Source organism: Mus caroli, unplaced genomic scaffold (genome assembly GCF_978045245.1).
Source record: "Mus caroli unplaced genomic scaffold, Mus_caroli_1 scaffold_1, whole genome shotgun sequence".
Lineage (NCBI taxonomy): Eukaryota > Metazoa > Chordata > Mammalia > Rodentia > Muridae > Mus > Mus caroli.
In genome coordinates this window covers 11202354-11215246 of record NW_028227256.1, presented here as the reverse complement: position 1 = coordinate 11215246, position 12893 = coordinate 11202354, and the positions used below count along the sequence as shown (strand labels likewise).

Sequence of the window (12893 nt, the reverse complement as noted above, 5' to 3'; positions counted from 1 at the left end):
CAATGGACTTCCACAAGTTGTTCTCTGATATCTGCTCTCTCTCACTGTAATAAAAAATATCAAAATTGTGGCATACTAAATTAGGGTGAAGATGAACATTTATCTAACAGGGTACAGAAAAAAATGAGAGTTGCCTACTTTAAAAAAATGTTACTATACCTCTATATATGTTACTATCTAGATGTTTTATATGTAGTATGTAGATACCCCTGTGTCTTTATGAACTCAAACATGTATGTGTGCATAACATTATATATTCCCGTCTCATAGAGAAAGGACTAACAAATATAACTACTACTTGTCTGTTTATAGATGACTTAGTAGTAATTGACCTAAAATACTGACAGCCATGAATGTGATCACATACACATACATACTTGTTACAAAGTCAGACTCATTCACAGGTAAGAAAGGTAAGAAAGAGAATGGAACACAGAATGATCTAGATTTATACAGAAATGGATAGAGAACTAGATTGGCAACTTTCTGAAGAAGCAAGTCTCTAGACAGTGCAGAATTAAGTTTGATAGAACTTGACTGCAGAAATGAGCTTTGCAGAACAGCATTCATAGAACAACATGCTAGGTCACTAGCTGGGCTGGAAAGGGCATCTGGGGTGTGGGGCTGGGGCTGCTAGGAAGAGATCAAACAAATCTAGAAGATAAATAGGGACCAGACCAGCTAAGACCTAATGAGCCTCATAAGGAGCTTGGCTTTATCCCGAGGGCAACAGGGAGCCACTAACAGTTACTTTTCAAGTTAGGGGTGACAGGATCTGTCATGCTCATTAGAGGAAGAGTCAGTGCCTCCATGGGAAGAGAACAGGAGAGCACTGGGCAGGGAGGAAGGGAGCTAGCAGAGCCTGGGGCTAACAGTGTTAGTAGTCCCAGACTAGAAAGCAGCGGTATTTACCCAAGCTCTGTGTGAAGCCAGGTAGAGTAGCCCTGAGATCTTGCTTGTAGCAAATCAAACATGGCCCGAGACCCAGGCTGTAAGGAGGTATACTTCTCCCCGAAGCAAGTGAGATCCTTTTGGAAGTTGCATTAAGTCTCCAGGCCACTGGGGTACCATTAAACTCCTGCTTCAGCATGCCGAGCAGAATGGAATCTCAGCCTGCAAATGACTCTAACTGATGTTGCCTTCCAGCTAGTACACAGTTTTAGAAGCAGCATGTCTGGAAAGTCACTTGGGTACCATCTGGAGTAGTGAACGGTGATTTACTTGGCCCTGCCCTAGTGGCCTGTATGTGCCAATATAGCTTCCATGGTCTTTTCTACTTTGTTCCAGCGAATAACTTATGGAATGAAAACATCCATTTAAAAATATATATTTCTATATCTTATTCATTTTCTTGGTGAGTGGGGATTATAGAGGTCTGTATTTATTGCCCAAAAATGTGTCATTTAACTGAAAGTAGCAAGTCATAACCTAAAAATGTATAGTTCAAATTAAAGTAACAGGTCGTAACCCAAAGTATTTTTTTCCTATCTAATGTATATAATAGTAAAAGTTGAGAAATGTGTACTCTTATACAGAATAAATTTAGATTGATTTCAGAAGAGATTTTTAAGTGCTCACAATTTTTGTTTTTTGGTTCTTTTGAGGGGGGTTGGTATATCACTATCATTATTAATTACTCATTTTCTGACATACAAATATAGAAAAAAATCATATCGCCATGAGAGCCGATGTTTGAAAAGCAAAATAAACTGGGTGCTGGCATGCAGCTCGAGGTAGAAGCAGGTAGATCTCTGGGTCTGAGACCAGTCACAGTGAGTTCCAGGCCAGCCAGGAGGTTGAAGGGGAGCAACATAAAGCTGGCATGATAAAATGTGGGCACTTTGCCCCTTCTTAGAATTGGGAACAAAACACCCATGGAGTTACAGAGACAAAGTTTGGAGCTGAGACAAAAGGAAGGACCATCTAGAGACGGCCATACCTGGGGATCCATCCCATAATTAGCCTCCAAACGCTGACACCATTGCATACACTAGCAAGATTTTGCTGAAAGGAGCCAGATATAGCTGTCTCTTGTGAGGCTATGCTGGGGTCTAGCAAACACAGAAGTGGATGCTCACAGTCAGCTATTGGATGGATCACACGGCCCCCAATGGAGGAGCTAGAGAAAGTACCCAAAGAGCTAAAGGGATCTGCAACCCTATAGGTAGAACAACAATATGAATTAACCAGTACCCCCCCCCCCCCCCGAGCTCATGTTTCTAGCTGCATATGTATCAGAAGATGGCCTAGTCAGCCATCATTGGAAAGAGAGGCCCATGGGTCTTGCAAACTTTATATGCCTCAGTACAGGGGAACGCCAGGGCCAAGAAGTTGGAGTGGGTGGGCAGGGTATTGGGGGGGAAGGGTATGGGGGACTTTTGGGATAGCATTGGAAATGTAAATGAAGAAAATACCTAATTAAAAAAATAAAAATAAATAAACCTTAATTTAAAAAAATAAAAATAAAACTAGCATCATGCTGGTAAGTCCTGTGTGGTGACAGTCTATATCTTAGCCATCCTTTTATTCCCACAGAATCATCAGAGTGAGTCCAGTATTTCCTGGTTCATGTGGATATGATTATCATATGCAAATCATATGCAAATGATATCAACATGGATTGCTCATTGGAGCCTCATTGTGTGGAGTATTAATAGTGTGAAGGAGTTCCTTGGCCAAGAGAGATGTGCTAGTGACTTGGGAGAATGGCTGGATTTAAAATGTACAAAAGAGGAAACCTCAAATATGAGTCTGTGTGATAAGTATATTGAAATTACCTTAGGAAATATTTCCCCTGTTGATAAAAAATAACAAATTCTTGGATCTGGCTTTTATACATAGATGCTTAATAAAGCAGAAAGAATTTTTAATATACAAAGAGATGAAGAATTTCTCTCATTTGAAAAAGTCAAAAGAGGGAACAGATGCATAAATACAGTGGTGAAGAATTTTGTGTATTCTGGGAGAAACAATAACGCCTCCCTTTTCTGTGTGTGGAGGAACCGTTTTGCTTTCTGAAATATTAGTTCACTTGTTTGAGAACTCTCTTAAGATTTGAATATTAGTTTAGAGTATGCAGGTGAGTTGTTCAGAGTCCAGGCAGTTCTTCATCCATGCAGCAAAAGCTCTAAGCTGGCCTGGGGGAAGGCTTCGTCCGCAGAGCACTTGCCTAGCAAGCATGTCCCCTAAGTTTGGATCTTTAGAACCCATATAAAACATCAGGCAAGGTGGTGCACTCTTGAAATCCCAGTGACGCTGAGACTGCAGGCAAAGATGGGAGGACCTTTGGCTTGCTCCAAAACTAACTTGATCTATGTGACAAAGTTCTGCAGACCCTGCCTCCAAAAGCTGGCAAGTGCCTGAGGAATGACAGTTGGTGTTGTCCTATGACTTTCATGCTGGCACCTCCCAAAATTAACACCTTAGCTGTGTGTTCTGACCGTTAAGCCAATATTTAAATGTTTAGTAAGTAAATAGTTGGAGAAGCAACCACTGTGTGTTAGTCCTGAATCTACCTGTAAGCAGTGAGCTTCCATTGAGGACTCTACTTGATCTGCCTATACTTTTGCTGTTTAGCACACTCATTTGCCACACAATTTTATTCTTTCAAAAATTGCGTTTTGAAAAAAGTCCTAGAAACAGTATGAGCTCTGAGTACAAAATTTAGAAATCTACATGAACTCATGAACTTTGTTATGTGTGTGTACGCGTCGGGGTGAATGTGAACCATAGCATAAATGAGATAAAAAGACAACTTACCTAAGGCCGGTCTATCTTCTACTATGTGGTCCTGGGGACCGAACCCTGGTTATCAGGCTTGTTAGCAAGTACCTTTCCCTGCGGAGTTATTTCTTCAACCCAGTTTTTGTACTTCTTAACATTTTCATGTTTCCAATGTTTTTAAAAATAAGATAATTAAATGTATTTTTGTTGGTTTAGTTTGTGTGTTTATAAAATAATATGGGACAAAATCTCATGTGACCAGCACCACTAACAATCTGAAGTTGGTTTCAGAGCACTGCCCTTGAAGGGCTGGGGCTCCTCTGCTTTGACGCTGAAAGCAGTGAGGAAGCATCTTTGCTAACGAGCTCCCTAAGTCAACTCCTCATTTCCCCTAAAGTAAATTCTTAGCAGTAAAATTCTCTGTTGTCTGGTACATAAAGATGTACCATGTGACAGTGTACTTCAGTGTATAACACATCTTTAAAAATACATAGTTGTTCACTTCTGAGCTTAATCCTTTTAGAAGTGCTTTGTAGTTAGACCACCGGATGGCTAGTGTGTTTTTATCTGGCACAGCTCAGCAGTAGTGTGATGAATGATGTAAGGGAAGCATTCGGAGATGTCTGTGCACAGCACCTACTGTTTGTTATTGAACAATGTGGACACCCAGTGTTGCTTTCAGCCGCACCTGTGACAGGAAATATTCTCCTTTAATCTTCTTTGTACTAAGAATTTCAAGTGCTGCCATTTATTCTTCTGTGAAATAAAATAATAAGAGCTTTCTCAAAGGCCTGTTATAATGGCCCCATAAATAAGGACATCAGGGAACATTATAACTCCTTAGAAGTAGCAACACAGTTTCTGAGCAAGCAAGAACCTTAATAATGTTCATCTAATATGATAACTTTATTTTATTTTAAGGAAGGAGAATGGACATTTATTAAAACTGGCTAAGGGAAGAGAGTGGAAAGGGCTCCAGGGAAGAAATGCTTCATTTATATTTTGCATATTTTACGTAAAGACATGGAAACCAGTGTGTTTCACAGACTAAAACGGAAAACTTATTGGCTGGTATTTTTGGACAAATGTATACTTTTGACTTTAAATTTTTTTCTGAATTACTCATGTACTCTAAAATTTAAACTTCTTTACTACAATATAGTACAATCGAAATGGCCAACCATCTTTGTAAATATTTAATTTTTATTGTGGTGTGTGTGTGTATGTGCATGTGTGCTAGCATGATCGTAGCTACTAGAGGAGACTGGACCAATTGGATGCCCTGAAGCTGCAGTTATCGAAGGTGAGTGCTGGGAACTAGTTATGGGTACTTTGAAAGAGCACCAAGTGCTTACCCACTGGGCCATTTCTCCATTATTTTAGGAAAATAAAATGTTAATCATGACAGTGGATTCTAGTGCAGAAGGAAGACAGAGCTGGCTTGGCCCCAGTCAGGTGGCAGTGACGTTTCCCCAGCTGACTGAGTACTGACTGAGAAACTTTCTAATCTGTTTCAGGTAGCAGCTTTACCACATCATCAGGATTATATTCAGGAAATAATTCACTCACCAACTCCTCCGGATTCAACAGTTCACAGCAGGTAATTTAATTAGGCAATTCAAGTTTTGAAACATTTAAATACAACATGATTTTATTACACAAAGGAAAAATTCTTCATGTTAAAATGTGAATGGATACTTTCTTAAGCTCTTTAAACATTTTTTTTTCTTTATACAATCACTGTAGCAGCCATTTCTGGTGACTTATGGTTTTCAGGTGGGTTTCCTTTTTGGTACCATGGCATAGAATGGGAGCTCTGAAGCATGTCTGCATCACTGCTTAAACTTTACTTGGAAGCCTGAGCTCACGAGTGGATATGTACTTGCTTATATGTGTTTATGAAAGGCAGAGAAACACAAGCATTTATGACTTTACTCTGCAGAGCAGGGAATGAACTGCAGTCCTTTAACAGAGCCCTCTCCCGTGCTTTGATTTGGTAGGACTATCCGTCTTATCCCAGCTTTGGCCAGGGTCAGTATGCACAGTATTATAACAGCTCGCCGTATCCAGCTCACTACATGACAAGCAGTAACACCAGCCCGACCACACCGTCCAACAATGCCACTTACCAACTCCAGGAACCACCTTCTGGCGTCACAAGTCAGGCGGTCACAGACCCCACAGCAGGTAATCGTGCGTTCTGATTAGTCCTGGCTGGATTCTCAGTGCTTAACTGTATTTTCTGAGGTCATAAGCTCATGTGGTAGGTTGAACCATTTTGGCTAGTTTTCATAAACACTTAACTACATTGAACTGCACAATTGTGGTACCACTGTTATTGCTATTTATTCATTGGAAAATGTTGATATAAGGTATGTGAACTTGTCAAAAGAATGAGATTTTATTTATTCATTGGACAGTTTCTCATTTTTCAGGATATGGTATACATAGCACATAGCCTTTAGGCATATACTTAAAAATAACTACTTGTTATTAATAACTAATAATAACTAATGAAAGAATAATACCATACGACATTTGGAATATGAAAATAAGTTATCCTATTTATAATTTAACATTTTTGATCATTATGAGATGTTTTCCACCACAGCACTATTGCTGAGAATTGAAAAGAAAAATGTCAGATAACACCAAAAGGAAATTGTGCCAACCAACAAGTTGGCTCTGTTCTTCCCTGCTCCAGACATACTGTGAATTTTTTTAACAGTGTGTCCAGTGTGGGCAGTTTTCATACTTCTGTCCAAGGTCCAGCAAACAAGTGCTTCTCCACCCATGAATCATTTCCTACCTGTGTCTTTTATAGTTTCTTTCCCCCACTGATTCGTTCTTTGTGGAACAAATCACCACAAAGCATTATATGTGTAATTCCCTCTGTTAATCTTCTATGTCTTTCGTTTTCTCTCCAACTTTACACTCCTGTCCTAACTTTAAAACTGTTAGCCTTCATTTCATGGATTCTGAGACGAGCTGTTCCCACAGAGTCAGAGACTCTTCCTGCTGCCTATTCCTAGAAGTAGAACCTACTTTATTGCTACAAGTCAACTTTAAAGGTGCTGTGCAGTGTCCCAGAGCCCTAACATAATCTTAGCATGTCAGTTTTAGCTGTTTGTCTTAAAACATGGAAACAGATTTTGTCTAACAAATACTAATGTAAATATTTATAACTACTAACAGATACCACCAAATCTCTATATTTATGGACACAAAAAGAATACCACAGAGAAAACAATAAAAAAAATCATAATTTTCACAATGTATATCTGATTTTACTTTAAGAGAGGACAATACATTGTAGCTTTCATAAGGAAAAAATATTGGTGGCATTTATACTCAATTTCACTATTTAATTTCTATAGAATATAATTGACCTGAGGAGTAAATATTTTTCAAATTTCTTATAAGTGCATAGTATCACATTAAAACGAGTGTTTATGAGTTGACCTTTCTTAAGTTTCATAGTCAGAATCAATGAAAAAATTCCAAAGGATCCCAACACTAAGTTCAGGGAAGTAATTCGCCTGCCTTCTCACTCCGAATGGAACTTTGATGATAAAATTCATGAACTCATTAAATGAAAGAATTCAGATGTTTTTAAAAATATTATCTGATGCCTTTTTAGATAGAAGTATTCAAGTTAATAAATATATACTTTTATCAAAACCATTTCAGGTGTAGTTTCTTTTGAATTGAGTAATCCATTGGGCTAAAGTGAGTATTCTGTAACCCGGGAAGCTGTACCGGCTTCTACCTGGTATTGTATGCACTTGGCCTTTCTATATCCGTGGCAGCTGTTTTCACCTTGTTCATTGAATGTTTTATACAGTGAACATAGAAAGATAACTGATAAGCCTTTTTGTTGCTGCTGTTCATTGTTGTCATTTTGTTTTGGCAAACATGTAAAGACCCAACTTTTCATACTGTACATTTTTTAAATAATATTTTTATTCTTTGCAGACCTCACACAACACACCTTTTAACAGATTCAGCCAGCCTGTCTCAGATCCATCTCCCAGCCCACCAACCTCATATTCTGTATCTCTATCTCTGCCATCTCTGTCTTTATCTGTATTTCTATCTCTTTAAGTCCTTCAAGTACAATTTGTATTGCTCAAATACTCTAGAGGGTGGGGCCTGTCCTGGAGCATAGTAGACATGCCAGGGGTCATGCCTGAGGTTATACGCTTAAATAAAACTGACTCTTCCTCTTCCAGCTGCAGTCAAACACTAATACTCCTCAGGTAGCAGTGGGACTTTGTGCCCCTTTCCCTACCTCTTGATGGCATTTTGTCTGGTTCGAGATCGTCCAAGTCTTCTGCAGACTGTTACAATTGCTTGCAGTTGCCCTGTTGTGTCTGGAAAATGCTGTTTCCTTGGAGTCACCCACTGCTTCTAGCTTTGACAGTCTTCTGCAATGACTCGTGAGCCTCTAGGAGAGAGTTATGCTATGTATGTGCCAATTAGAGCCGAACACTCTACAGCTGTTTATTCTCTATATGCTGACAAGCTGGGAATACAAGTGTTTGTGTACATATAAGTTTTCTACTCTTTTTTTTTTTTTTTTTGGTAGATGTTTAGAAGTATGGTTGCTGATTCTATGCAAAGTTATGGTGAGTTTTGGTAGAAATCATGAACCTATTTTTCACGTGACTACTATTTTGCATTCTCATCAACAATATTTCAGTTGCTCCACGGAGGTGTATCACACTTCATGGTGCTGATGTGTTGGATTTTGGTCATTATCACTGCTGTGGTACGTGGTACCTTGTTTTAATTTGCTCTTCCCTGGTGATGCAGTGAGCAGAGCATGTTTTCATAGGCACAGATCCTGGGGTGATCAGAGCGTGTTTGCATATGCACAAATCCTGTACACCTTCTTTGTTCTGGTGTTTCTGAGCAATACTGTTTGCTGTCAGGTCGTTCTCTTAATGTTTCACTAATTCTCTTTATATTTTGCCCTCAAGCCTCATGGCACACACATATTTGGCAAATGTTTTTATCTAGGACATGGGTTTCTAGTAACAGGATTTATCACAGAGGAAGTTTCACTTTTAATGAAATTTACCTTATCAGTTTTTTTTTCTGAATCACACCTTTGATGATGATGTAAGAATGTCTCCCTTCCTATGGCCTGAGTAGTTCAGAACTCTGCATTTCACATTGAAGTGTCTTTATACACGCTGAATTTGGTTTTGTGCAAAATGTAGGCGAGGCTGTAGATTCCTTTCCTACATGAAGAGCTCTAGTTGTTCTGAATCACTATGGAAAGATTTTTCTCCATTATATTGCAACTTCTCCTTTGTCATATTATCAATTGACCATTCTGATGTGCATTTCTGAGCTCCATATTCGATTCCTCTGAAATGGTGATTATATCTCTCCAGTATATGGTGTCTTGATCACTGTAGCTCAAGAGTAAGTCCTCAAGTCAGAAAATATCTTGTGATTTGACTCTTCTCCAAAATGATGCTGTCTTTTCAAAGCTGTTTGCCTCATCTGAACTTTGGAATCATGTACATCCAATGATTTATAAAGTAAATGTGCAGAGCAGTGGTTCTCAACCTTCCCAACACTGTGACCCTCTAATACAGTTCCTCGTGTTATAGTGATTCCCATAACCATAGCCTAAGACTGTTGGAAAACACAGATATTGATGTTACAATTCATAATAGTAGCAAAAGTACAGCTATGAGCTCCAATTTGTGTTGTCTGTGTACTCCTGGCTGCGAGGCCAACCAGTGGAATGTGAAAAAATGACTCTCTTCCCTAAAGATGGGAGAGGAAAAAAAAAAGGTCTGAAACTAGTGAACATACAGGGTAAAACATAACAAGTAACAGAAATAAGATTACTGCTTCCTTACTGTGTTCATTTACAACAGCAGGAGAGAGGGAAAGAGAACAGTAGGGAAGAGAGAGAGGCTGCAGACACAAGAACTATATGAGGAAAAGTATAACACCCACGTGAAAGAAACACGAGATATTCTAGGCTTGTGGATAGAAAAGTTCAACACTGTCAAGATTCCAGCTTGTTAGCAAATTGATCTAGGAATTCTACTGAATTATAGATGAAATTCTAGACCAATGTGTCTTAGCCTATGGGTTGCAGCCCCTGTGGGGGTCAAATGAGCCTTTTACAGGGGTTGCCTAAGACTGTTGGAAAATACAGATATTGATGTTACAATTCATAATAATAGCAAAAGTACAGCTATGAGCTCCAATTTGTGTTGTCTATGTACTCCTGGCTGCAAGGCCATCCAGTGGAATGTGAACATTGTCCCTAAATGGCCTTTATCAAGGAAAGACCCTTCGCTCTGATCCTCCTTCATCCCGAGTGAGGCTATTACATTGTGTGGAGTGTTTGCTCCACATCTGTTGACATATGTGTAACTGTTCTTCTTTAGCATGGTGATGTGATGGATTGCTTTCATTTTATTCTCCAATGCTGACCAGCCTTGCATATGTTCAGTAAATCCCACTTGGTCATAGCGTATGGTCCTTCGTGTACATTCTTGGACTTAGTTGCTGATGCTTTCCTAAGAATCTTCACATTTATATTCATGAGAGATTCTTGCCTATAGTTTTCATATGCTGAGAAGCCCTTGTCTGGTTTTAGTATTAGCATAATGCTGGCCTCATTGCTTAAGCTGGGAAACATTCCCTCTGCATGTGTTTTCTAGACAAGCACAGAGAATTCTAATAGTTTGCTCATTAAATATTTGATAATTGATAATATTTACTGCTAGTGAACCCGTATGGGTCTAGTGATTTCTCTTTGAATCTGTCATTAGTTCATATACATGGGGGTCTGTTTAAATGATCTCCTTTATGAGAGGTTCAGCAAGTTTCTTCTCTGAAGAAAAGGGTTTGTTTCACCTAGTCTACCTAGCTTGTATACAAAAGGTTGTTTATGATATTGTGGTTTATTCTGTTTAGGGTTTTTTTTTTTTTTTTTTTTTGAGACATGTAGCTTCAGCTGGCCTCAAACTCTTGACACTTGCCTTATCCTCAAGTGCTGTAACTATGGACATGTGTTCTTGACTTCTAATAAGTTTTATTGTCATTTCAGTACTTATAAAATTTTCAGTGATGTCGTTCTTTCATTTGTGATATTAGCAACCTGCACCTCTCCTTTTTCATCATGGTTAGTCAGACTGTGTTGCCAAATCAGTAACTGATATTATTTTAGAAAAGGGAAGGCTATTTTGTTTCTCTTCTTCTTCTTCTTCTTCTTCTTCTTCTTCTTCTTCTTCTTCTTCTTCTTCTTCTTCTTCTTCTTTTATTAACTTTCTTTTGTGATTTTGTTGTTGTTGTTGTATTTTTAGCCTTCTTCAGACTTGGGTTTCTGAGTACCATAACGTTTCAGTTTTCCTTTTTAATTTACTCCAAACATGTTTACACAATTATCACTCCCATTGAAATCCTTTCTTTCAGTGAATTTATAGAAAGTAAAATCTGAGAATTTTGGTGGTGTATAATACTTTCAGTAACCATGATCATTCAACTATTTCTCTCTTCTCAATTAAATGGCTTTCGATCATTAGAAGAAGGGTACTTATAAAAATTAGAATTGCACTATCTATTAAAGAAAAGTTGAACAAAAATCGGCTCTGAAGTTTCTGGTGCAATCCCAGCCATGAAACAGTGTCAGAGTTAAATCATGAGTTTGTTGCCTTTAAAATGATAGGCCAGAGTTTAATCATGATTTTGTTACCTTTAAAATGATAGGCCACATTTGTTTTTAATTTCTTTTTTTAAAAAAAATTAATAGGTCAATAATTTCTTTCAGTTTAAAATCTATAAAGATGGACAAGAAATTTTCAGATGTTTTATCTTTTGCTAATATTAACACACCATCTCTTAGGCTTTGGGATATAAATTATAGTCTTATACCAAACCCTTAAATCAACATAATCAAATGTGTATATTCAAAAGAATACATAAAAATAATTTAGCAAATTGGAAGTATTATCACAAAGGAACTTTTAAAATAAGCTGACTTTTCTTAAGGAAGAGGCACATGAAACTAGAGCAAAAGACTTGAAGAAAGGGATAGAGCTTGTGCAGAGTCCAGAACTCTGTGCTCCTGAAGGGCCTCCATGTGACAGAATGAGAAACAAAACTGCCAGGCATCTCTCCTAAACCTGGGAGAGGCAGTCCAATGTGACCATATGTATATATACATATATATTTATTTGTGTGTGTGTGTATATATATGTATATATAAACATATATATATATATATATTTAATCACATGAATCATATGGATTTAATTTGCAACCCAGCCACTATTCTTGGTTAAGTCATTTGCCTTGAAAACATATATTTAGTCCCAAATCTCTCAGAACAGTTCCTACTAAATATATCAACTATTATCTTCAGAATAATATATAATCAAATGTACTCAAGTGCAATTCAGGGCTTATAGTTTTAAGTTCATTATTATACAAAGCCTGGCAATGTACCCTGAGGTCAATTCTAGTTGCCCCATCTTACAGGTTTGCCTAACTTGCTTTTGATGAGTTACCAAAATTCAGAATGTATTAGTGAGTCAATTTTGGTACAATGTATCCTGAAGGTACATAGCTATTGAGTGTTCCATAAATATCAGGTAGTAAGATAAGAGTTTTGTAGCTGAATTCTTAGAAAAAGATTCTTATAATTTTTTTTAACTGCTATAAAGCAAATCGGAGTGACAGAAACTGGTGTGTGGTGAAAAACACATTTGAAAATAATGTGAAATAAAAGCTAATTGCTTATTTATTAAGAGCGAATTTTAGTATGAACACCACAAGAAACATAAATTCCTGCCCCACTAAAATTGGTCCAACTCTCCCTTTGCTCTCGCTGACTGCTTGGAGACGAGTTAGCAGCTAAGGTGATGTGCAGGAACCTTGCCAATATTAAATTTCAAGTGACAGAGGAAAATTCAGTGTAAGAGGGAATTCAATATGCATGGGAAACCATTTGTTCCCTCTGCCTCTTTGATCCCTGCCAAGGCACAAGAAACTAGAGCAAAGGACTTGAAAAGGGGGGATGGATCTTGTGCAGAGCCCAGAACTCTGTTCTCCCCCAGGAACTCCCTGTGACAGAATGAGAAACAAAACTGCCAGGCATCTCCCCATAAATGTAGGAGAGGCAGTCCAATGTGACC

The 12893-nt window shown here is 38.1% G+C and overlaps 1 protein-coding gene across 9 annotated transcripts in view; it reads left to right on the top strand.

The window, feature by feature from the left end:
• Window positions 1-12893, top strand: part of Eya1 (EYA transcriptional coactivator and phosphatase 1) — a 142342-nt gene that overhangs the window by 52353 nt on the left and 77096 nt on the right. For all 9 annotated transcript variants that reach the window (XM_085835710.1, XM_085835709.1, XM_021155483.2 and 6 more), the window contains 2 exons: window positions 5241-5323; window positions 5724-5910. In XM_085835710.1, the coding sequence (XP_085691836.1) occupies window positions 5241-5323; window positions 5724-5910 (270 nt within the window). The remainder of the gene's footprint in view (window positions 1-5240; window positions 5324-5723; window positions 5911-12893) is intronic.